This window comes from Mus caroli, chromosome 11, assembly GCF_900094665.2.
Source record: "Mus caroli chromosome 11, CAROLI_EIJ_v1.1, whole genome shotgun sequence".
Taxonomy (NCBI): Eukaryota; Metazoa; Chordata; class Mammalia; order Rodentia; family Muridae; genus Mus; species Mus caroli.
This window is the reverse complement of record NC_034580.1, coordinates 19542616-19569560: the sequence shown is the minus strand read 5'-3', so window position 1 is coordinate 19569560 and position 26945 is coordinate 19542616. Positions and strand designations below refer to the sequence as shown.

Here is a 26945-nt window from a genome sequence, read left to right as displayed (position 1 = left end):
TGTCTCCTTCAGCCTTCCCCGCTCTGTATATTGTCACGCCATGCTTCCCGTTGCTGAGCACCTTGGTGGGCCTTTATTCTTCCTTTACCTCCCACATCTGTCTATTCCATCGTCAAACCCAGAGGCCATTCCTCAGTATGCATCTGAAGCCCACCATCTCCTTTGAACTTTTGTGTGAGACAGACTGGCCTCAACCTGCTATGTAGCCAAAGATGACCTCAACCTTCGGTCCCTCCTGCTCTGCCTCGAGAGTGCTGGGATTACTAGTGTGCAACCCACCCCCTTCCCCCCCCCCCAGGTTTGTGTGGTGCTAGAGACAAAAACAGGTCTTTCCTGGGAGAAGTATTCTCACAGTTGAGCTATCTGCTCAGCTCAGACCAACCACAAGCATTTTGTATTAGTAAAACTGATAAACCCAGACACCGCTATTAGAAAGCACAACAGATGATACTCACACAGTGACTTATTTCACAGTTTTTCCTCTAGGTTGAACTAAGGTCTGTCTACATCTGCATTTAGAGTATTTTCAATTGACGTTTTATTTTCTGGTGCTACGTACTGGTCACATCATTCAGTTTATACCTTACAATGCATTTAGCGACATGTTTTTCCTTTCTCTATGGATGCATTTGTATTTCACATGGTTTTGAAAGAACTGGCCCTCTTTTCCAGATTCTGCTTGTACACAGCATCTCTCCTCCTGTTCCCAGTAGCCTCATGCCACCAGTTAGTTCTTGCTTTTTTTGCATAAACAGAGTAAGTATCTTCTTGAGCTTAAAAGGAAAGGTTGAAAAATTTCCCCTCCAAATACCAAGAGCCCTTCCCCCACCGTGCCCTGTCCTCCACATCTTTACCTGTAAAGCACCTTGCCTCTTCCATCTTCTCACCTCTCACTCACTCCTTCACCTTCCATCTCTGTCTTTAGTTTTCCCAGTTCCCTGTCTTCCTGTCAGCCTTTACCCTCCTTGTCTGTGCTGTCCATAGCCTGTCACCTCCTGAAGGACAGGATCCTGTGGGGCGGGGCTGTGTTGTCTGCACTCTCCTCAGCACTACAGCTTCTCCTGCTGTGGGATGCTCTTGGTAAGCAGCTGCCTTCCCTCACCTCTGCTTCCCTCATGGCATTACTGCTGTCACAGGGATAATTTAATAGAGACCTCAAAGTCATATCTGATTGTCCTCCAGTCATATATTGTCCTTTTGAGTCTGCCTACTCAGTGTCCTGTGTCTGCCCCTTCTGTTACTGGAAATCTTTATTCTTTTTCTTCAGTGAATATCTTTTCCATCTGTTTAAGGGTTTTTTTTTTTTGATACCTTATTCCTCTTATATGTTGTAGTTGGAACATGTTGAATTTATTCGCACAGGTGTCTATAGATGTAACCTATTCTGCCTCTGCTCCCAACACTTAGCTTTTAACAGCGGGCTTCTCTGCAAGGCTTGGTCCTGCTGCCACAGCTGAGAGGTGCAGCTCTGTCTCTCTCTGCTCCTATACTACAGACCTTCAGCGGATGGTAGTCAGTTAAGTGTTTTTCACTTATCTCTGGGACTCTAGCATTTGACGTAGACTCTGGCCTAACTGGTGTTGAATAAATAGTAGCTATTTATTAGAAAAGGGGGATAATTATAAAATCATATTTGAGGATATAGTTTTTAATGGGAAAGGTGCTTCACCCTGCAGGAAAAGTAATGATGCCAAGATAACCTGTCCTGTGAGACATACTTCTCTTCTGGTCGACTGTTGCTCTTCCTCCTCTTCTTCCTTCCCCTCCTCTTCTTCCCCCTCCTCCTTCTTCTTCCTCTTTCCTCCTCCTTCAAAAAACTATACAGACACTGGCACATGCTTCATGGTACCCCTTGACAGTTTACTCTGCATAGACATGTCAGTAGCCTGTATTCATAACATTTTTGTAACTGTATATTGTACAGTGTACCATGTTCCATGTAGAAAATAAGAGGGGAATGGTTTTCAACTTTCGTTCTCAAAGATATGTTTCTTTTCTTAGGAAGAATCACATATATATAGTCAACCACATAAACATGGACAAACTTTAAGGTATAATTTGAAGAAATTTTGATTATATTAAAACAATGCAACCACTATGCTTTGGACCCCAGAAGTTCTCCACACCTCCAAACTACTGTTCTGATTTTGGTCACGAGAGCCTGCTGACTTCCTAGCCTTTTCTTTTGCTAATTAGTTCTCCACTTGGAAAACCTTAGTGTAGAGTAAGTCAGTTTGTCTTACTATGCTATGTCATGTTTCCACGGTCTCAGAAAAACTATATTTTTATGGAGAGACTTAAAATTGGTGATCCAGGTTGTCTAATTGTACCATATCAAGTTTTAAACATAAGTTGGTATATTGAAAGTTTACCATAAGCTGTCAGACAGCATGCAACAAGATAAAGAAGAGGGACTGATTGATTCAGTTAACCTAAATGGACCTGCTGGTCTTCAGACACTCAGGCAGAAAATCCCAAGTTTAAGGCCTGCACAGTCTGCAGAGTGGCTTCAAGGGAACAACTTTGTGAGCTCCTATCTCAAAATATAAAGTGGAAAAAAGGGCGTCCTGAGCTATAGTTCAGTGATAGAGCACCTAGCATGTACAGCTGAAGACTCAGTGCCCAACTCCAAAGAACTAAAAACCTGGCCTTCCTACTTCCTAGGGTGTGGTTTGTGCTAAGTAATGTCTGAATAGAAACACCGAGTTAAAGATAACAAACTTAATAGCTGTGTTTCTCATGGGCCCTGATTAGTCTATTATCCAAACATTCTTAGCCACTTGATACCCAGAGAGAAAAACCACAGGGTGGATAAACACTTTGGAGGGCCTATGAGAAAAGCAGGTTTCTCTTTAGACAAACGTCTTAAGTTGTCCCACATGGAGAAGTGCTTTTGGACCTGGCTCTCTCCGAGGACACTTTCTTATCAAGGGAAGTCAGTTACTGGCTTTACTTTTGGTATTTTGTGACTTGATTTCTTTGTGTAAGTTGAGAGTCTTTGGGAGTACTTTAACTCCTGTGACGTTGCCACTGCAGGGTTTCAGGTCTGTTCAGAGGTTGGATGTGCATGGAAGAGGATAGAATGCTTTTGTGTCTGTGAATGGAAAGCCCACACTATTCTTGGAAGCCCAGCCGTGGGCCATAGGTATGAAGGTGCCACCAAAGTCTATCCAGTTTCATCCCTTGAATATTTAAGCCGGACATCATGGCAGAATTTAAACCTCAAGGTCAGCAGTGGATGAGATCAAATCTCAAAAGTAATCAGATCTGATTGTTTTCTCATGTATGCAGAAAGACCGGAACCCACTCATGTCCTCATCATCTTTTGTCTTATTGGTTGGTTTTGGGGAGGTTGGGTTGGATTGGGTTTGGTTTGGTTTGGTTTGGTTTTTTCCAAACAGGGTTTCTCTGTGTTGCCCTGGCTGTCCTGGAACTCATGGAAGTCTGCTTCTGCCTCCCAGACTTCAGGAATTGTGTTGTTGTTTTTATTTATTTATTTATTTTTTTTTTTTTAGCTTTCAGAACTTTAAAGAATCACAAAGAAGCCAGGTGGCAGTAACACACTCCTTTAATCCCAGTACCCAGGGGGCAGAGGCAGGCAGATTTCTGTTAGTTTGGGCTGGACTACAGAGTAAGTGTCAGGCCAGATAGGGATACACAGAGAAAACTTGTCTCAAAAAACAACAACAAACCCCAAACCAAACCAATACAACAACAAAAGAATCACAAACAAAATAAAAAGAAATGTTGACTCCTCAACAAATTGAGTTTTTAGCAGCTTTGTAATTTTTGGTAAAATACCAAATTTATCTATGGTAATTTTTTTCTAAGCTTCTTTAACCAAAATGTAACTTCCCTTGAGCTGGAGTAAAGTAAGGCTGAGGTATCTTGGGATAACTATGACTTCGCTGCTCTTAGTGAAGCAGCCATAGTGATATATCCTGTAGCTCCAACACTTGGAAGGCTGAGGCAGGAGGGATGCTTAAGGGAGACCTCAGCTAGTCAGTCACCAGAGAACTTTAAAACACTATTGGCTATGGTTAATAGACCCCAACAAAACAGGAATCTTTGCTGTTGTTTTGACCTTAAATTGAATATTAACCTGCCTCTCCCTTCTGAGTACTAGGATTGTAGGCATATGTCTCCACACCTCACCTAATGTAAAATATTTACATTTCAGAGAGGAGGGGAGCATCACGCTGGGATTGAACCCAGGGTCTCATACAAGTTATGGTTGGTGTTAGTGCTATCTACCACTAAGTTGTCTGCATTTCAAACTGATTTTATATGCTTGATGATGAATGAATTTCAAGGCTCTGATGAAATTATTTTTTTTTTAAGTTCTCAGATACTGGTACCTAAGAAGTTAAGCTTTGTATCAAGATGAAATATTTTTTTTAATGTCAATATGCCTTTTATTATATAGCATATTGTGTTACTTTTATAATATCTTTGTATACTGTGATTTTTGTTGATGTAATAAATAGACCATTTTCTAAAAATGCTTGTTACAGTTTTGCTGTTTGCTTACAAAATATCAGATTTCTTTTGTTTGTTTGTTTGTTTGTTTGTTTTTTGGTTTTTCGAGACAAGGTTTCTCTGTATAACCCTGGCTGTCCTGGAACTCACTCTGTAGACCATGCTGGCCTCGAACTTAGAAATCCGCCTGCCTCTGCCTCCCGAGTGCTGGGATTGGGATTAAAGGCGTGTGCCACCACGCCCGGCCTTTTTGTTTGTTTTTTACTTTTTCATTATAAGGGGTAGCTATTTGGGATTGTTTAGGAATAGTAGGCATTTTTATAGAATGTTCTCAGGATACAGTCAATCTGTAACTACCCTTTGAAATAGAAGTCTCAAGAAGTACTTGAAATGCCTTTTCAAGGAGTCTTGGGTTGGTTAGATGATTGTTTGGTTTTTGAGATAGGATTTCACTGGGGTTTGGGGCATGAACCACCATGCTGTTTTAACAAGGCACTGAGCATGGAATTTAGGGACTCATGCATACTAAGCAAGCATTCTGCTGGCTGAGCTACATCTTCAGTCCTTGCAGGCCTTGGTCTTTATTATTTTGGAACAGGGTCAAGCTGGCCTAGATCTTGCTGCATACTTCAAATTCATGGTCTTCCCACCTCTGCCATCTGAGTCCTAGGATTTCAGGTTGAGTCACCATTCCTGCCTCTCCAACTTCATTCTGGTTTAAGCTCACTTTAATTGCTTGGTTTTTCTTCTGATTCCATACATATCTTAGATGGGTCTGCTAAAAATAACATTGGAATTATGATTGCTTTTGTCATATTAACCCATCCTTGAAGTAATCCCACATGGTCACAGTGAGCTACCTTTTGAGTATACTGTTCAGTTTGCCTTGATAGCATCTTAATTTTTTTTCATGTATGTTCATCAGGGGTACTGGCCTGAGTTTTGTCTTAATGATGTCTTTGTTGGATTCTGCCATCAGAATTTGGCAGCAATTCCTCTCTGCTTGCTTTAAAAGACTTGCTGCCAAGCCTGATGACCCAAGTTACATCCCCAGAAACCACATGGTATTCAAGAACTAAACTGACTCCCACAAATTATCCTGACTTCCTTACAAATGCTGTATCACATATGGACATGCACATGATAAATATAAGAAATTTATTCTAGAAAAAATACCATTTTCCACAAATGGAACCTGATCTTTTTATAGAAACTGCCTATTTTGTGGCTAGTGTAGAGGAAATACAAAGCCTGGGATATTTTTATTTTATAAGAATATGCTCAAAGAACGATGGAGATAATGTCAGAAGGACATAGGAATGAGCTTGAGAATTCTCACTGCTCAGAGTAATATATAGAAATAATATCTGTGACAAATTACCAAGTCATTGAATAAAATGAGAATCTATTAGTGACAGTGCTGCTTTGTTCAGTTCCTAACACCACAAAAAAAAAAAAAACAACAAAAAACAAAACCCAGGCTACAGTCCACATCTATACAGTAAGGAAATGAGAGAAGGCCCTCCCTCTCAGTGGGATGCCATTCAATACATGTGAAAAGAATGACACACATTAGCAGTTGTACTTAGAATCAGTAATAACTGAGTCAGGTAGAGATCTTTGGTGGATTCCAATCTAATGAGTGAAATTTTGGTCTATCTGCAAGGCACTGAGTAGAGAGGGAAAGGGTGGTAAGACTGGAAGAGTTTGATAGACAACACCCACCCCTCAGGGACTAGAAAGTTTGGCAAGATGCAAGGAGAAAGCATCTTCTCTGTGGTGTTCTCACATACTTAAATCTAGTACCAGGCAAACCGGAGCTGAGCGTAGCCCACTAAATAACTGGGCTGAAGCTGTGCAACCGCTTCATGAAGGTTAGCATACACCGACTACAAAGCGGGAGGGCTCGGTCATGAAGCCAGTGACGGACAAACTGATGGACGATCTCGGCGATGTCTTCCGACTAGGTAATGGTGGTCTGTCAGAGCTCACTTCCTGGTATGGTGGGTGGCCTGTGATTTACAAGATGTCTTCTAGGAATTACGCACTATGTGTGTATTTGAAATGGTGAGGTGGTGCTGACTCAGCACCTCTGTGGGAAAGTTCCTTTGTACTTTTTAGTTAAGTTTTGAATCATTTTGAAAGGAAAAAAAATTAAGATATGAAAGTAATTCTTTTTTTATAATAATAAAACACAGACTCTGCCAGCTAGTTTTTAATGTTAACTTTATACAGGCTAGGCTATCTGGGAAGAGGGAATCTTGCTTACTGATTGATGTGGGAGGGCCCGGCCCACTGTGGTTAGAGCCACATGGTCAGGGCTCATGGCCCTGGATGCTATGCAAGAGCAGACTGAGCAAGCCGCATAGAGCAAGCCAGTGAGCAGCACTGCTCCGTGCCTTCTGCTTGAGTTCCTGCCCTGACTTCTGTCAGTGATGGAAGTGTAAGAGAAATAAACCCTTTCTTCCCCATGTCCATTTTAAAACCAGTCAGAAAAGCTTACATCTGGACTGGGGGTTGTGGCTCCCGAGTATAATCCAGACACTTTGAGAGGCAGAGGAAGGAGAATCATAAATTCAAGTCTAGTCCAAGCTACAAAGTGAAACCCTCTCTCTTGTGGCCTCCCTCAGAAAGCTACCTCACTCGGTTCCTTCTCAAGTGGAGATTTAAAAATAAGACTCAGGCGTAGAAATAGTAGATGAGCTGGCTGATGAGGACTGCCGAGACATAGCCTTCTCAACAACAGGACCTGACTGTAGCAATCATGACCTCATGGTAACTGCAGATGCTTGCGTGGGTAGGGAGAGATCACAGGGCTCTGTGTCTCCCCAAGAACTATACTAGCTGTTGATAGATGCTTGAAGAGGCCCCATCTTAAATGTTGCTTCTGTTTGTGAGTTCACTAATGTTTTACATCCCTGCCCACAAAGGTAGTTAATCCCAGTGGGTCACAAAACAAAGGCATTAAAGTGCCAAGAGGTCTTGTAGGGAGGCCTTTTGTTGGGGGTGTTGGGGGATAAAGTAGGGGTCAGTGTGCTGGTACAGGCCATGAATCCCAGTGCCTTGGAGGAAGGCAGAAACTTGTGAGCTCTAGGACAACCAGGACTACAGAGAAACCCTGTCTTGGAAATAATATAGAAAAAGGACTGGGTAAGTGTGACCACTGTGTTATATTCATGTATGAGACTGGCAAAAATAAATTTAAAAACAAAGAATACAGCACCAAGTGAAAGAAAATGCTTGTTGTCTTTTAGGAAATAGAAATTTAACTTGTTAAGTCACTTCATCTAACTTGCAAAGGTAACCAGTTATCTTACTAGGAAGATTATTCTCCTTTATCAATTCTTTTTTTTTTTCCTTGCTTTCTCTAGCTCTCCAGAATTGGGTGTTTTTTGTTTTTTCTTCTGAAAATAAGCTACAGATTATATCTGCAACATAGATAAGAACAGAGAGCTCATTCTGCAAACGACATAAACATTGCTTCTAATTTAAACAAAGCATGTAGAAGAGGATACACTGTAAGCCAAGGGAAGCAAACCCACAAGACTTCCTAGCCCTGTGTCCTCATGTCCCAAAGACATTGTCTATAGCTACTGTTTACCTTTCAACAGGAAATAATTCAAGGAATGCTTTGCTGGAAGTTCCTGACCTTCAGGTTTTGGGTCCAGTACATTCAAAACTAAGCTAAAAAAAAATGCTCAAAGACTTTTCCCAAATTATTTAATCTTTTAGCAAAATTTCATCAGAAGCTGAGAAACACTACACAGAAGTCTAACTTTTCACTTTTTATCAGTTAGTTTCTGTTATCTCCTTTTCAATTTTCTGACAATGAAAAACCCTTTGCTATTATTCACACATGATGAAACAAGGTTTCAAAGGAGCAGGCTGCCCTTTCATCTCAATCAAAAACATCTTCCTGACATAATCCATCTTTCAGAGTCAGTATGAATTGTGTGCAAAGATGAGAAATGTGAATAATCAAATGCTATTCAAATCAATGCATCAAAAAAAGTCAAGAAGTTGCACTAGCTGACGAAAATTTTACTTAAGTCAAAATTTTATTGAGCTTCCCTTCTGGTATTTTTGATGATTAATTCTTCTGGTTCAATATGTTTAAGATTTCTCTTCACCATGCCATTACAAGTGACAATTATGAGATCATATAAGACATACCATTAGCCATTTCTTGGGGGCGCCACTTGATATCCAAGTTCCAGAAGCCGACCTCCTGGCTTTGTAAGCCTAACTGTCCTTCCTGAGGGCACTGTCATCCACCGGAGATGCAGGTGCTCCTCCTTACAAGGGTTTTAGAAAGGCCCCTGGAGACACAACATCAGCTCCAGACCTGTTACAAGAGTAACTAGGTGTGTCATTTAACTTTTGTTTCCTTGTTTATGTAATTAGATGTTAGATAGACCACTTGAAATTAGAAAACATTTGAAATTGGAAAATAATTGAAACATCGAAATATGTTTGTATTTGTTTAGCATTATCGAATTTTCAAATTTGTAACTCTGGGACAAAAGTTAATGAAGGCACTTGTTTCTCTTTACATAAAAGACAAAAGAGGTAGGCAGTGTCTAGAGTACGCCTCCAGTGGTAAGGTGTCACTTGCCTTTGCAGGAGACACATACTGACAATTTTCGATTGTCAAAATAGTAACTTGAGGTCATAAGGACTATGACAAATCATTCCTTAAAGAACTTCTATTGATAATAGAAGCTTGTTTGAGAGTAACTGGAAAATATTAGAATCAGATTTACGTTTGACATATTGGAATATTATAGGACACTCTTCTACATGAGTCTAGTTGTAACATTTATTCAGATGATCTGCAAGCTTTAGCAAATTACTTTAAAGGTGTCGTCTCCTGTAGGAGATTATGCTAGAAGTCCCAGCTCTCCTGACTGACAGTGCCTCCCATTACATATCTCTCTAAGTAACAGACTTTAGAAGGAAAATGGTTTGATTCCTCCTATTTTGGTTTTGTGATCATGAGACAGGGAATGAGAAAACGTAAGACATTCTTAGAACAACACAACACAAAACAAAATATGCGTACAAATAGATCCTGAGATGTTACAGTGAACTTTAGGAACAGATCAACATGATCCAAGTGGTTTTGAAGACACCGTGTTGGTGGGTAAGCAGTCATTTTCCAGGATATGCTGCCTGTATGTCCACATCATGCCAGGAAAGCCTTTTGTGTTCACACGTGGGAGCTAGTCATCCAGAGCAGGCGGCCAGTCAACATCTACAGACTGAAAGGAGGAAACAAGTCAGTACAACAGGAATTCGGGCAAGCATTTCTGGGGCAGTTTTACCGTAATGCAAGAGAATTACATTTGCTAAGAGCAGCAACACTGAGGGCCATTTCTGAACTAAAGAAGATACAATTACTATTAGACCTCTCTACTCCTAAGAGAAGAAACTGAAAAACTGTAATGTCAGTTATGAGTAAAGTATAAACAAATTCAAAGTTGGGTAACCACACTATTTTTCCTCAGAAGTCTCAACAACGGTTGCTCTGACTGTCCTTCATTCTACCACCCTCCTATTTAACACGGCAAAACTGTAGGGCCACATGCTGAGAAATGTGTTTTTAGGTGACTCCATCACTGGGCAAACACCATGGTGTACTACAGTACTATGTCAACAGGTGACACTGAGTGGAACCACTGTTGGCCAGAATGGCACATGGCTCAAGCAGTCTGTGATTAATGTAAGGCAGATGAATACAGAAAATCAGCAGAACCAGGAAAGCACCAAGCATCTTCTGATCTCAGAATTCTTCAAGCCAGGTGTCATGAAATGTGCCTGAAATCTTTTTTAAAGATTTATTTATTATTACACATAAGCACACTGTAGCTGTCTTCAGACACCAGAAGAGGGCGTCAGATCTTATTACAGGTGGTTGTGAGCCACCATGTGGTTGCTGGGATTTGAACTCAGGACTTTTGGAAGAGCAGTCATTGCTCTTATCTGCTGAGCCATCTCGCCAGCCCATGTGCCTGGAATCTTAGCACTTCAGAGATAGAGGCAGGAGGATCGAGTTCACAGCCTACCTGGGCTCCATAAGACCCTGTCCCACAACATAAAAATAAAGAAATAAATCAAATTAGTCTCCACTGCTACTCACCCTCCCTTTGTTCTTGTAGATTACAGTCACAGCAAGCAATCTATTCCGGCCCACACAATCACATTCCAGACACACCAAAACACACAGACTCACATTCTGGGCAGGCCAAACACGCCCTATCTTGGTTTCTCTGTGGGACCTTAAGAGAAAGCTTCGCTAGGTGCAGTGGTGAGCATCTGTACTCACAGCACCGGGGAGCCTAGCCTGAACCACAAGGCAAGTTCCAAGCCAGCTTGGGCCACATTAAGACCAAACAAAAGCAAAAGCTTGATTTGGCTTACTGAAACTCATGCATTTGTTAGCCCATGGGTCATTTCACACTCCAGATTCCCTAAAAGCAAAAAAACAAAAAAAAAACACTGCACAGGTACACACAGCAAAAAGTTTTCATAAATCTCAAGATGTGTATGTATATATATGTATTTATGTATGTATGTATGTATGTATGTATGCATGTATGTGTATGTGTGTTTGTGCATGCTCATTCATACATACATGTGCCCATGCCAAAACACATGAGATGAGAGTGGAGTCTCTACTTCTACCATGTGGATTCCAGGGACTGAATTTAGTGGAACCTTGGCAGCAACTGCCATTACTGAGATGAGCCCAGCCCTAAAATCCACCATCCAACTCAATTTTTGAGAGCAGCTATCTCTAAATTGCCCTGGTTGTCCTGGAACTGTGTAGACCAGGGTGGTCTTGAGCTCAGAGATCTACCAGCCTCTGCTTCCCAAGTGCTGGGATTAGAGGTGTGTACACCCCCCCACACACACACAACCCCCACCCCACCCAGCTCTAAAATTCTGTATTACACATAACCCTAGCATTCAGAAGGATGTGTGAGGCACAGTTACAACTTTATTTATTTTCTTTAAGGGTTTAACCTGATGCCATAGGTAAATTAGTTAACAACAGTACCTAATACCAATTAGTAAATTAGCTATATAATCTACAAGTATCACAAATGGGATCCTGGTTTGTTGTTTGTTTTAATAAAATTCCAGAGATAATTCTTTCCAGTAGAGTGCGGAGAAATGCTCAGCGGTTGAGAGCACCAGCTGCTCCTTCAGAGTGCTCGCATTCCATCCCAGTACCACATGGCGGCTTGTGACCATCTATAACTCTGGTTCTAGGGGACCCAGCACTTCCTTCTCAACTCTGGGAGCACCAGGAATACCCGTGGTGTACAGACACATGCAGACAAAATACTCACAGACAAAAAGAAAATAAATCTAAGACACAAACAGCCTTCATGTAAACAATGCCCACGAGACAGGCCGTGCTCCTTGGTTGGTTGTCAGAAGACCTAATGTATCTGCGAGTGACTTACAGGGATGTACATTTCCCCATAAAATACTTTACCTCCACATCCAGCTCAAGGATGTCTGCGGTCATGCTCATCAAAGAGCCAAGGTTTGGTTTGGTTCTCCCAAAGTCTCCATGTACAAATTCTTTAATGTAGCTAGGTCTCTTTAAGGAAAAGATTATGCAATACCAACTACTTTGGCAAGTAGAAGGGAAAATAAGTAGAATTAAAAAATGTTACAAAAGAGAGGTCATTTCTAAACTCTGACTTGAGATGTGTATCTTAAAAAGTAAGCTATGGCAAACTGGTTCCCACCAGCCTGGATGCCAACATACAACGAGACCTACTTACATCAACCTACCAAAGGCCATGGCTTTGATTTGTTTGAGTCAAGGTGCCATGCAGTCCAGACTACAGAAACTTGACCTCAATCCTCCTGCTTCCACCTTCCAAGTGAGGAATTGGAAACACTGGCAACGCCATCCCGCCATCCCAAGCCCCAGGCTTTGGGCTTTTTCTAATTAGCACATCTTAAAATGCCAAGGTTTGAGTATACATTAAACTAGCTATATAATTACATTATTGTTTGTTTTTGAGACAGCATCTCACTGTGTAGACCTAGCCTGGAGCTCACTATATAGACCAGGCTGACCTCAACGTCACAGAGATTTGCCTACCTCTGCCTCCTTAGTGCTCAGGGTTAAAGGCTCATGCCACCATGCCAAACCCAATACTTTTCTTTTTAAACTTGTGTGTGTGTGTGTGTTTGTTATCTAGTCCCATCTGTCAATAATGGTAATTGGTATCTACCAAGTGATGTTTCCACAGGGCCACACAGTAAGTATCCTCAGTGAGGGGTAACCCTGGAATATATTAGGATTAAGATGGAAGAGAAAATTAAAGTAATATTTTTTAGCTTTTTCTTTTTTTAGACCAAAACTTTTTTCTAACCTTGAACTCACAGAGAGGACTGCTTCTGCCTCGAGAGTGCTGGGATTAAAGGCTCACACCACCACCACCTGTCTAAAAAATAATAAGCATTATTTTTTAATAATAATAAGCCTGTCTAAATTCTTTTGGGGGCTGGTTTTAGCAACTCTGTTTCCTTCACATAGGTCTGTCTATACATTGTGAAGGCAATGGTTAAATCTGGAAGTTGTTATTAAGATTAGCATTCTACAGGACTCTACTGTAGCCCGAACTCTATCTGAAAAGTACACCTTTTCTCTAAGGTTCACTAAAAAAACAGTAACCAAAAAGCAGCATTATGCTGCCTTAGTGAGAGCACAATGGAGTAGGAAGCAGTCAGTAGAGATTGTACAGGAAGATGGCGGCATCCTCCAGGGAGCTGAGAAGCAGCAGCACAGGCTGCCTTACTTCTCCACTGTCTGTTTTACTCAAACAATTACCTAGGAACAGTTTCTTCCTTAATTCCTAATTTCTCTCCAATTGCCTTTCTTTTTCTCCAGTTTTCTTCAGAGAAAGCTAGTAACTATAAAGAAAGCAGCAGACCAAAGAGCTCCAGAAAAAGCAGTTGAAAGGTCTGGCCCTTGTTCCTGCTGGAGGCGCTGAGCCATGCCAGACCAACAGTGCAAATGGGCTCAGTGCAGCAAGACCCGCCACTTTAAAGGAAGCACCACGAGGTAGCTAGACTTTCACCAGGTACGTGCAGGTACGTGGCTGTTTCCAGAAATGTCTTAACAGGCTTGAAAAGGTACGAGTTTCTCCAAAAGACACAGCATTTCTTCTTTGTATGTATGTAAAACTAAAGACAGGGTTTGTTTTATTTTGCTTTTATAATCTGGGGTAGGCTGTGAAGCTCAGTGGTACGATATATACTTATTATTATGAATGAGCCCTCGGCTCAATCCCCAATACCAAAGTGAAAATATATTTTAAATTGGTATTTATTTTAATTCCATCTACAATAGCCAAATGTGCTCCAGACAATAAAGATAAAACACGCTGCTCACCACAGTCTACACAAACCACCCTGGATTCAAACTACAAGACTTAAAAGCTATTAGGAGTAGAAAAGTTCTTCCTCCAGTGCAGCTGGGTCAATCCAGCCACTCTAGGGTAATACAAAGGAAGAGGAAAGGAGTGTGTGAGGAGAGGCACGCTACTTATAGCAGTACAGAGATGAGAGCTTCTGGTGGCTAGCCCAGATTCCTCCCACGTTGGAGAGGTTTGTGTTGTATACAGAACTGGCATTAGAACTGGCATCATACCAGTTAGAAGACATTTATCATTTCCTGCTACTGGGTCTCTCTCTCCTCTCTCTTCCTCCACCCCCCTTCAGACATACCAAGACCAGGCATGGTGAGGCATGCCCGTTATCCCAGCACTTGGAAGGCAGAGGCAGAATCTTGAGACCAGGGACAGTCTAGGAGTCACAGTGAGACATAGTCTTGTAAGAGAGTAAATATTAAACTAAGCCTAAAAAACTGATATACCCCAACTAATAACTCACTTCTGACCCCAGTACCACAAGTCAGAATACGTTATATACAAATACCAGCTTTGACATGTAGCTTTTTAGAACTCCAAGTACCAATCTTTTCTACTTAAAACACAGTCAAAAGTTGAAACACTAACACCAATATATTATTGTTTAAGTAAGTAATATGTAGTGTTTCTTTTCCTTTTTCTCACAAGGCCAGTATATTAACTATGATCAATATGTCAGGAAGCACTGGATACAGCCATGTGTCTGTCTGTAGTTCTGTTGTATTTCTGAGAGGCAGAAACAGAATACAGCTTAAGTTTCTATAATGAGCCTGCCTAGGCAACACCATGAGAGCGTGTCTCAACTTTAAAGAAAGTAAAATGCCGTGGTTTCCTTCTATCACCTGTCTAACCAGTTGGGCAAACACTGGAATACTTAGAGGACCAAATAGGGTTATGAACATGTGACTTGTAAAACATGTAAGGACAAGAGAGGAATCAAAAGTACTTCCTAAGTATCTATCATATGTTACACAATGGTAAGACACTGAAACACAAGTGTAGCCATTGAATTGATGGCTACTTTATGGTTTAAAACTCTGCATTGAAACAAATAGGAAAAGAGACATCAAACAAAAATGTTGATTCTACTCCAAAATATTGAATTAACACACTCAAGTCCATTTCAAAATATCCCAGACCACCTGAGGTGGCACAGGCCTATAATCCCAGCACTTGGGAGGTAGAGGCAGGAAGATCAGGAGTTCAGGATGAGCCTGGAAAAGAACACATTTCAAACAAACAAACAAAACCTCCCAGATCAATTGGCCCATTAACTATCCTGCAGCATTAACTATCCTGATCCCATTCTGGTTAGGTCTCTGCAGAGGCAGAAGGATACGTTCCAGCTTGGGTCTTCAAATGCAGACGAAAATGATGCTCATCCAGGTAGTGTGTCTTCATAGAGTGAATGGCCCGAGTTCTCACAGCCAAAGGCCTTCGGTGAAGGACTCGGAGAGGTGTTTTCTGGGCAATCTTTAAGTCCTAGAGGAAGACATGATGCAATTGCAGAGTCAGACCTGAGTGCTGCCTTTGACTCCCGAAGCTCACCACAGCAGTTCCCACCGGCTTTTGTTTTGTTTTGTTTTGTTTTTTGTTTTGTTTCTTTTTTTGGAGTAGGTGGGAATGGCTAATATCAGAACCAGCTATACCTCCTTAGGCTCTAACTCAATGGGACTTCTCATAGCCTAGTTCCTAATTACTCCTTTTCTGAATATTACTACTACCCACACCATAAGAGGGGGGCTCAGAAGGGAATGACTCTGAGGGCGCTCCTGCCTTGAAACTTAACAGATCAGTCAGGATTCTGGCATAGGACTTTGCTAGAAGATACCATTGTTCAGCTCATCTTACAGACAGTATATTGTGTTGTGGTTTGTTGTACAACAGACGGTATCTGGAAAGGTGCATCAGTATTTATCAACATGTTTCGGTTCAGAAGGTAACTTAAGTCTGTACAGCGACTCACACCCTTCCAGTACTCCTTAGCCCAGACTAACAAATATAATATCTGCATATATTTTAACAATTCAGATGTTTTTCAGCAATACGGGGTGCTTTTCCTTATAATTACATCAAATTAGAGATTTCCCCTCATGTTAGACGATATAAATTAAGAAATAGGGATTCATACTATGAAAGATCAACTACTTTAAGCTTTTAAAAATAGGTTTTAGGCAAACCAGAAAAGTCAGTTCTCAAGAACTCTGAATTCTGTGCAGTCTCTTGCTGTAACAGCTCCTCCTGACTTGCATGACCGTGTGCAGCCACTGCTCTGCTAAGAAAGAAAAGTCTACATTCCCTTCCAGACACCACAGAGGAGAGCAAGTTCCAACAAAGACCACGCTTGAAGGACATGGAGATCCACAACAGCAGCGTCAACAGCCCCTCCCCACCATGATTCTGATGATTATAATTTTTATGAGATGAGTTGTCTCTGAGAGGCTTGACTTTGCTCTAGCCAAAAAGACAAATATGCTCAAGATTGAACCATGTGAGTAGTTATAATAATAGATAGAGGAATATTCAAAAATAGAAACAGCCAGCCTTTAAGTTAGCTACTACTGTCTGGCATGGTGGCACATCCTTTAATCCCAGCACTCTGGAGGTAGACACAGATGGATCTTGGTGAGTTTGAGGCCAACCTGGTCTTATATTATGACAGCCAGAGCTGCACAGTGAGTCCCTGTCTAAAAATAATAACAAAAATTAATAATAAATAGCTAGTGAGAGCTCTTCTCTCCCTGCTTGTTACTCCCCTCAGGACTGATTGAGAGGCCAGTCACCAGAGCCACTCCCAACACAGCACTCATCAGTTCTCAGGCCATGTGTCCTTCTTGGTTTGCTTTTCAGTCCACAAAAGGAAACCATTACACCCACCTTAACACTGGCCTCACACACACACACACACACACACACACACACACACACACACTGTCTCTTCCTTAGACAAAGGATGACCTTTAAAAGGAGGAGAACAGCAGTGAACCTACAGTGGCCCTTTTCTCAGGACAGAGAACTAAGTCAGCTTTATTGTTATAGCAATGGGAATTCTGTAAGATGATAAAAGTGTTGCTAGAAACTACCTGACCCACAGTGTACCTGAGAGTGGCCTCTGACTTCTGTGTCTCTATAAAATCACCTTTCTATGTTATTTTTCTAACTAGACCTATGGTAACCCCCCAAATATGCCTTGTTTTGTTTTGTTTTGTTGTTTTTGCAGTGCTTGTCATCACACCCAGGGCCTTGCACCAGGCAGACACCATCACTGAGCTACACCCCCAGCCCCTGAATCTGTTTTTACTGGGTTTATTTTTCATTGAGCCTCAATGTCAGCCCCTAAACCTATTGTTTGCAAGATATTTTTTTAGCAGCATTCTAAATAATTCCTACATCAATGATTTTTGATGGGTTTTTGGTTTGTTTGTTTGTTCTGTTTTGTTTTCATTATAGACAGGAACTGACTATAGACCAGGCTAGCGCCAAACTCAGAGCTCCGTCTGCCTCTGGCTCCTGAGTGCTGGCATTAAAGATGTGCACCATTACACGCAGCTGATTTATAAGTCTATGGAGGAATATATGATTTACAGAGTTTTGAATCTGTATTCTTAAAGGTATGTCTGTGCTGTATCTCCTCATCTGTGGTTGGAGGTAGGGCTTATTTGGTACAGTGCTTCATAGCACCAGTGATGTGTTTATTAAAAGATAAAGAGATATAAGAATATGTTCTATGGGGTGTGAAGTGTGGGGGAACGGGGTTCCTCAGCAGGCCCATGCTGAGGCATCCCTCCCCGCCCTGAGGGACCAGCCATGCGATGGTATAGTATAGAATAGAGTTTATTTAGGGCATGGGGAAGGGAGTTAAGATGGTAGTAGAGGCAGAGAAAGGCAGAGAGGGAGAGAGAGAGAGTAGAGAAGTGGAGGGTTGCCAGGCCATGTGGAGAGAGAGGGGAGGGGAATGGGAGAGAGGGGGAGCAAGGGAGCAAGAGGCAAGAGAGAGGTAAGAGTAAGAGGAGGGTGCAAGTAGTCCCTTTTATTGTGGGCCAGGCCTATCTGGCTGTTGCCAGGTAACTGTGGGGTGGAGCTTAGACAGAATGCTAACAGTGCATATGTGATGCCCCTGGGTTCACTCTCTAGCACAGTATAAAAAACAGGCATGGTGACACATTCGTGTGACCCAGCACTCAGGTGGACTCAGGGGAAGGAGAAGTCCAACATCATCCTTGGCCACACTGGGAGCTCAGTCCGGGCTAAGCATGTGATAGTCTCATTTACACCTCAATAACGTCAACTCAAACCCCAATTAAACAAAACAAAACAAACTAACAAACAAAAACAAAAACCCAATGTTTTTAAAGGCCCTAGGCAGCAGGGGCAAAGCACAAGGCCTGTGGAGGGACCCGGTGTCCCTGGGTGGACAAACAATGTAGGCTTTCCCTGTAGCTTTCATGGCCGCTGCTTTGCTTCTGCCTCATGAGTCAGACTCAGGCAGTTTATGTCCAGATGAACTCTAACCCAGGTTAAATGAACGCATACTCTGCTTCTGGTCTCGTTTTTTGTTTGTTTTTTTGTTTTTGTTTTTGGGTTTTTTTTGTTTGTTTGTTTGTTTTTTTGAGACAGGGTTTCTCTGTATAGTCCTGGCTGTCCTGGAACTCACTTTGTAGACCAGGCTGGCCTCGAACTCAGAAATCCGCCTGCCTCTGCCTCCCGAGTGCTGGGATTAAAGGCGTGCGCCAAGATGCTTGTTATCTAACCAGAGACTTTGGCTTGTTTGCTTGGTCTCCGCATCCTAGGTTGGTCCTGAACTCACACCCTTTATGTGCTGTGTCACTTCATCCAGCCAATGTCATTTTCTTCCCAGTTTTATACTGTTGAATCAGGACGCTACCTGTCATGCCCACCCTCACACAGGAGTCATGTTGCCTTCCATGTCTGAAATGCCTTCCATCTCTGCTTCAATATGCAGCTCCTCCCTCCCAGCTTTAATGGTTTAAGGGAACAGCGTGAAGTCATACCTGACTTTGCCCTGGAGGTGGAGCACATTCCAAATGATTCTTGGTCATCTCTAGTTTTTTCAACCATCTGTTCAGATCCTTTATCCTTTTTTTTTTTTTTTTTTTTTTTTTTTTTTTTTTTTTTTTTTTTAATCTATTGGGTACCTTACTCTGCATGACTAACGGATAAATCCTATTTTTGGAAACTTTTGCCATATTGTTTTCTCCATAGCCGTGTGTGTGTGTGTGTGTGTGTGTGTGTATGTGTGTGTGAGCGCGTGCGCGCATGTGTGTACTCAGCATATTTGGGTGTGCTGGAATCACAAGGCCTCCCTCTAGGTATTCTTATAGCTTTCCCCTTAGCATTTAGGACAACACTTTTCCTATGTTAATAACAACCACTTTAAATAATTTGGTTCTTTTAGGTAGGGCCTAGCTGGATAGCTGATGCTGGCTTATACCTGTGATCCTCCTGCCTTGATCTTCTGGACCACCATACCCAGCTCTTACCACACGATTCTAAAGATCTCGGGAGTAAAACTCTATTATACAGATAAACTCTGTGTGTGTGTGTGTGTGTGTACATATTTGTATATGAAACAAGTGTCATTCATTTAGTAGCTCATCTAGATTGCTACAAAATACTGCCCATTTAAATAATATCAGATAACTGTGCTCATTTATGCTAATTCAGACCTTGCATTGAAATTTCCACTCTCTTCCCTCCCTCCTCCCTTCCTCTCCCTCCACCCTACATGCACAGGATAGAAGGCCCTTGGGGGGTCCTGCTCTGTTACTTTTCACCTCACTCCTCTCAGATGGGTTCTCTCACTGAACTTGGAGCTAGGCTGGCAGTCAGCAAGTGTCGGCAATCCTCCTGCCTCTGCCTCCCACAGCTCTGGGGTTTTAAACATACATGGCCATGGCTGGCTTTAACACAGGGGCTGAGATCCACTGTCAGGTTCTTATGCTTGCACAGTAAAAGTACTCTTAGCCACTGTGAGATACCTTGCCGGTCGTTCCTTTCCCAGCACCATGCTTCCAGAATGCACATGCCTCACACAGTTCCTGCATGTACTCATTCATATGTGATTTTAGGACCAATATCTAATAACACATTTTGTTTTATATTTAACTTTTATAGATAGCCAAATATAGTAGCATTACTGAGTATTTTCTATGTAGTTGGTACCACTTGAAATGCATTATATAACTGAACTAATTTATTTTTTCTAAATTAATTTTACAGATGAAAGCATACAGAGGTTAAGGAATTTGTCCAGAGTTACATAATTAAGAATGTACCTAGGAGGGGATGGAGAGATGGCTCAGGGGTTAAAAGCAACACTGACTCCAAAGAGTTAGACCACCATCCAATCACTGGGCAGTGCGTGGGAAAGCCAGGAGTTGAACATAGGTCACACTGCCCCAAAAGCCCAAGCTCTATGGTGTGCTGGGAATAAACTAGAATACTGAGCTTTTTCATATGCAGACGAAAAGAAAAACAAGCAAAGAACTACATGTTGTACCTTTAAGTCATCCAGGAACCCAATGTCCTTCTTCTGGATAGCTCTATTCGTCCATATCAAGGCACTGTAGGTCTTAGTCTTTTCTTCCTCACCTTCCTTCATATGCCCTATTGCTTCCCTAAACAAAAACAACAAAAGAACGTTTGTGTCAACACATAAAATACACACAGACCTTGTCCCAAATCTGTTTCCTTACAACAGCTTGGCTGAAGTATAACTTGCATGCATTTCCTCCATCTAGAGGATACCTCCTATGAATTTTACTGCTTACGGAGCTGTGTATCTAGCATAATCTAACCTATGACACTTCTACTGCCCCCAGAAAGGCCCTCCATACCCATAAGTACCTTCTTCCCATTCCTTTCCCCAAGCCCAAGACCATTAATCACTACCTGACTTTCTATCTTTACCATTTCCCTAAACGTTTCTTGTCAGATACAGTCACAGAGTGTGTGCCATCTGGCGACTGGATTCCGTCACTTCATAATGCTGTTGAGATCAAGGTGCATCTATGGGACAGTATGAACCGGTACTCCATATCTCCCTATCATACTGCACTGGGTGGGTGTGTAGGCTCCCCTTATCTCTTTGCCTGTTGTCAACCTCAGACCAAAAGTATTACATTCAAAAACTTGAAATGGGGCAATCGATGCTTAACTATTTTTTACTGTATACTGCTATAATTGTCCTGTTTTATTATTAGCTATTATTCTTTTATGCTTTACTTTTTAAACCATTTATTTTTATTTTCTATGTATGTGTGAGTGTTTGCATGTATGTATGCCACTTGAATGCCTGGTATCCTATGAGGCCAGAAAAGACAGTCAGATCCCCTGCAGCTGGAGTTACAGGTAAGTAGTTGTGAGTTACTCGTGTGTGTGTGTGTGTGTGTGTGTGTGTGTGTGTGTGCTGGGAACTTAACCCTGGTCCTTGGCAAGAGCAGCAAATGCTCTCTCTGCTTCTGACTTGTGCTCAATTTTTTTTAATCAACCCTTTTCATCAATTGTGTACAGGAAAAACACACTATTTATAGACTCAGTACTATCTACAGTCTCAGGTGTCCAAACAAGTCTTGGGAATTCCAAGGGTCAGAAGGGATGATTTCACATTGTGTTTTTTTATAGATATATAAATAGTATCTACTACTACCCTTTTTGTTTTTTAACATAAGAGTATTATATAACACAGGCTGGCCTCAAATTCACTACTTGACTAAGAATAGCCCTGAATTCAAACCTTCCTGTCTTAACTTAGCAGTTAGTAGAATTACAGGTCTATATTACCACTGGCTATCTCTCTGCTTTGTAAAAAACACTACTATAACCATTTGCATGTGGTCTTTGATTGATACATACTTTCATTTCTATTGCTGATGTGATATCTAGAAGTGGAACAGCTAGGTCATATGATCATTGTATGTTTGAGCTTAGGAGAGACTGTCAAAGTGGCCACACTTTCAACCCTAGCAACACACAAGGCAGTTCCTCCTATGTCTTTGCCAGCACTTGATACTTTCATTTTTTGGTGACAGCCATCCTCCTGGGTGTGGCTCAAACTTGCACAGCCCTTGTGCAACATGCTAGGCACCTTGTTTCATGTACATGGACTACTCATACATCCTCCTTTGAGAAAGGTCTACTTAATCATTTTCCCATTTAATTGGGTTGCTAGATTTTTATCTTCCTTAATAGCGCTATGTAATTCCCTTACAAACATATGATCTTTGGAAACTTTTGAAAGAATACTTTTTGAACTCTCTAGCACATCCATCCTTACCTGGTGACAAGCTGCAAGTCACGGACCTGGATTTTGTCAGACGATTTATTAATTGTCTGCAGTATCGGAGAAAGAAAAACAATTACCGACTCAGTCCTGCTCAGTCAGAGCTCTGTACAAACACAGGCCTGGCAGCAGGCCTTACCTGCTGGAGCTCCTTCATTTCTTGTGAGGTGAAATGCACTCGATGAGGATTCAGAAGCTCAACTGCAAAGGGCCTTCCTGGCAGCGCACACCCCAGCAGGAAACAGAAGCGTGATGACAGTTACCACCGGGCAAACTCGGGAGGTGTGAGAAGCAGGCTGAGCTCCAGGACTGAGAGGTTAGTGCAGTGTAGGGGTCTGATATATATGAGTATGAATGAGAGTAATGGGATTTCCGGGAGCTGGAGCAAGGAGGCTGTTAAACTCATCCAGGCAGTGTGTAAAAAGGACTGCCTTCCCCAGAGGGCCACACATAGGCTTGTGCTAATTACAAAACAAGACTTCAATAGCCACTAATTAAGTTGGACACACTGATGGAACTATTATCATAGAGAGCACTACTCAGGCACACCGAGGTGAGATCCATTCTCCCAGTCACTCTTCTAGTGACCCAGAACAACTGTGATCCTGTGAGAAGAAGGAACTACAAATGTCTAACAGTTCAGAAGGACGTCTCATCATCTTTCTTATAACCCAACAATCTATCTTATAAGATAAAATAGGAAAGCAATGAAAGCTGCAACAGTTATTTTTAAATAAAGACAGATATTTTGAAAACTGGTCATCCCTGAATGTGTGTGTGTGTGTGTATTTCTCTCTAAAATTTGAGACAGGTTTTCTTTAGGTAGTCCTGACTGTCCTCCAACTAGATCTGTCTGCCTCTGTCTTCCAAGTGCTGGGATTAAAACTGCATACCTGAGAAATTCTTAAATGGAGTAACTAGTAACTTGGAGGGAAAAAAATTACCTTCTTAAGGCACATACAGTCATTACAACTTACAGGCTTCCAGTAAGGAAGTCTCCAAGGAAATGACTGTTCAGACAAACACAGCAGTCTGCCAAGGCAGCTGCATGATGCACAGGGCCCCCCATCTGTAGGATCCTAGTCTTCCCTCGGCTTTAACTGGCTGCAGTAAGCAGGTGGGTTCTAACCAAGTGGTGCTGATGCCATCTTACCATTTCCTAATGTTCTCACGTCTACGTCTTCTCGTCCCGAGGATGAGAAATTAAAACCTGTAAGAGAAAAAGATGAGGATCACAGCTCTGTGATTCTTTATTCCAACCTGTGGTAGAAATCATCCCAGCAATCCATGGGAGGTAACCTCAAGGGCTAATGACCACCTCATCTCTAATCTCAATCTTGGCTAAAACAGACATAGTAAAAATAAATACTACTCATTATATGCCACGAGCTGGGGTAAAAATATACACACATCACTTAATTCTTATTATAACTTCATGAAACATTAAATAAATGGACATTAAGCTTTGTAGATTTAGGCAATATTCCCAGTGTCAAACAATCCAATGGCAGAGCTACATATTTCTGATGTCAAAGCCAGAGTTTAGCTAGCATCTGTACCCCATCTCATGGAAAGCCAAAGCTGGGAGGAAGGCCCCACCTCCCTGGCCACTGGCTCTTGGCAAAAACTTTGTCTTTTTTCTTTCAAGTAAGCAACCCAACAAGAGCAAACATGCTAAAATTAAACTCTATGGAAAGAAATTGAGAAAAAGGTCTGACCTTTAAATAGCAAATTAATTATATAACAAACCTACCATGGAGCCATGTTAAAACCAATGCACAATTCAAGATGAATTTATCATCACAGACCAAACACTAAAAATGTCAAACAGGGAAGACAGTTTTACACCTCTACATAACAGAGCTCATAGATACAGATCAAATAGAAGACTTCACCTCCACAGCAGCCATTACTCCAGACACTTTAACCAGGTGGTCATGGGCGTTCATTTTCCTTCTAAGGAAGGTGAAGCAGACAGGTCATGCCAAAAGCCACATCAGATTAACAAATGCAGATCTGGTAGCAAGGCTGGTGGATCCGGCATTCTGACACTTGAACCAATTAGCCACCAGGTCATACTGGAACCAACAAGGCAGAAGCAGAGGATTGGATGGAGGACTGAGAGGGGCTGGGAGGCACTGGGAGCCCTGAGCTGTCTCTACACTGATGAACAAACATGGGAGACCATCAGAGTCCAGCCTCACAAAGGAACTGCTGCGTCCCCCAGGATGTCTGATGTGGCAATGCACTGTGCTTGATGTCACAGAGACAAAGGTAAACCAGGTGGACTCATCCACACCGTCAAAGAGTTGCCACTGATGGAAAGTACGATGTGACACAGGGTGGACACAGGATAGGAAACAAATGTAAGACCATGCCTGCACACACATTCCTACAAGCACAGTTCCATAGTCTTCTCTATGTTCTATTTACTGTTGTGTTACATGTGTATATGTCTGTGTGATATGCTGTGTGTACAGGCATGCGCCACAGTGTTCATGTGGAGGTCAGAGGACAGACTGCAGAGTTAGCTCTCTCCTTGCACCGAGGGAGCTGGGGACCAGACTCAGACCATCAATCTCAGCGCGCATGCCTATAGCCAGAGTCATGTCACCAGCTCCCTTTAGAAAATGTTTCAAACTTGAAATCTAAGAAAACAGAACCTGGAAGTCATTTATGGAGAAAACCTCAAGACTGTCTAAGGGTGTGATGAGGAGCAGCTGGGGGAAAGGCTTTGGTACTAGACAATACATGCTTAAAATGGACTTTTCTAAACTTGAATTATACCTTGCCTTGTCTCCTCTAACTCTACATGTGTTTAAGGCATCTCCTCAAAGGAAAGGTCATGTCAAAAGCAAAATGAAGAGCAAGGATTATCAAGGCCCACTAAGTGGTAGTCCAGCTATGTGGTGGCTTTCAGACTCAGGCCAGATGGCTGAAGGCTTGAAGGCCCCAGGAAGCCAAGACACAGGGCATAGACCACAGGGGAACTGGCCCAACAACCATTTTATTCAGCAAATAAGGTAGTAAATGTAGTTAATAGGGAAAAACTTCCTAGATTCATTGACTTTGAGGATGTGTCAACACTTAATACCTATTACCTACAGAATTAGCAGCTACATAACAGCATGGGCTAGTTCAAAGCAACTGAGAGACAACTTTGTCTCCCTCATTAGGAGACAGATGGCTGTGTATGAAGCAAGGCTGCTGCATCCAACACTGGTTTGTTGCATACACTGTCAAACTCAAGGAAATAACCGTTAAAGCTCATCTTCCCAGAGCCCTCAGATATGAACCACTGAGCAGAAGTTACAATTCACCCAGCTGAGAAATAATGGCTGGCAAATGATGGTTATCAATCAGGGGTTCTGAACAAGCATACCACTACCACACACACAGGAGTCAGTCAGCATCCAGGTCCAGACGACTGAGCTCCTATCAATTTTTCAGTGAATACAATGAACATACAATTTAGTTTTGTTTGTATGTTTGGTTTTTTGTTTATATGTTTGTTTTTGTTTGTTTGATTTTTGAGACAGGGATTGTGTACCCCTGGTTGTCTTGGAACTCACTATGTAGATTAGGCTGGCCTTGAACTCACAGACATCCACCTGTCTCTGCCTCCCAGAGCACAGGGATTAACTGTCACCATCACCCAGCCTGTTTTTGTCTTTTTTTTTTTTTTTTTTGAGGTTTTTGTTGTTCTTGAGACTGGGTCCCACTGGCTGTCCTGGAACCCATAGAGATCAGACTGGCTCTGCTTTTTGAGTGTTGTGGTCAAAGTTATGTGCCACCGTGCCTGGCCTGTTTTTTATTTGTTCCTTGAGACAGAGTCTCAGAGACCTCAGAATGGCCTCAAACTCATTATTTAGCAAGGATGACCTTAAACTTCTAGGTCTCCTTGGTCTCTAGGACTCCTAGGTCACCTTCCAAGTACCAGGATTCTAGGCCTGCACCACCATGCCCAACTGAGAATCAATCCCAGGCACAAGTGAACTATATCCTTAGCCTCACGGCTCTGTCTATGTTCAGTTAGGGTACAGTATTTCCCTCTTCAAGTGGAAAAATGACCAAAAAAAAAAAAAATTACCTTTATGAAAGCCTGAAAGGGGAGTTTCAAAGCCTCCATCAACCCTGGAACCCTGAAGAAACTAGGGGTTTCTTTGGGACCTAAGTAGTCCAAACTGAAGATTCCAGAATAGAAAGGAAGCCAGGCAGCCCCCACCCCCAAATGTGAGCAAGACTTCTTTACTTTTTTCTTTTTGATGCAATGCCATGAACCAAAGCCAGACCTCAGTGCACACTGAGTGATGGCATCAGCTCAAGCTGAGCTTATTTTCAAGTCTTCATAACCCATATCTTGTGAAAAAAAATAGCAGTTTATAAATATTAAGTAAAAGTTCATAGCAATGCCACAAAGGTGTTTTCCTAAGTCTTCTAGGTCACTTTTCTCCATTCAGAAATGATGCCTGGCAGCTAGGAAAACAGCTAAGCCACGCTAAATGCTTCCTGTAGAAGCATGAGGACTCTAGCTCGCAGACCCAGCAGCCATGTTAGCACCAGGAGCCCTAGCTGGAGAGATGGCTTTATGGTAAGAGCACTTGCTGCTCTTGAGCAGGACTTGAGTTTGGTTCCTAGCACCCACATAAGATAGCTCACAAACACCTAGAACTCCAGCTCCAGAAGACCCAATGCTCCTAAGCCTA

General features: G+C 42.0%; 1 protein-coding gene across 5 annotated transcripts in view; it reads right to left on the bottom strand.

Moving 5' to 3' along the window:
* Positions 1 to 7498: 7498 nt before the first annotated feature.
* Pus10 (pseudouridine synthase 10) overlaps positions 7499 to 26945 on the bottom strand; it is a 66218-nt gene continuing 46771 nt past the window's right edge. For 2 of the 5 annotated variants that reach the window (XM_029483165.1, XM_029483164.1), the window contains exons 12-18: positions 23393 to 23449; positions 22379 to 22455; positions 22234 to 22289; positions 20458 to 20575; positions 15277 to 15419; positions 11984 to 12122; positions 8519 to 9740 (exon numbers count right to left, since the gene is read on the bottom strand). In XM_029483165.1, the coding sequence (XP_029339025.1) occupies positions 9702 to 9740; positions 11984 to 12122; positions 15277 to 15419; positions 20458 to 20575; positions 22234 to 22289; positions 22379 to 22455; positions 23393 to 23449 (629 nt within the window). In that variant the 3' untranslated portion in view covers positions 8519 to 9701. Of the gene's footprint in view, positions 9741 to 11983; positions 12123 to 15276; positions 15420 to 20457; positions 20576 to 22233; positions 22290 to 22378; positions 22456 to 23392; positions 23450 to 26945 lie in introns of all 5 variants that reach the window. The other 3 variants (XM_021176260.2, XM_021176261.2, XM_029483166.1) reach the window with 2 other exon arrangements.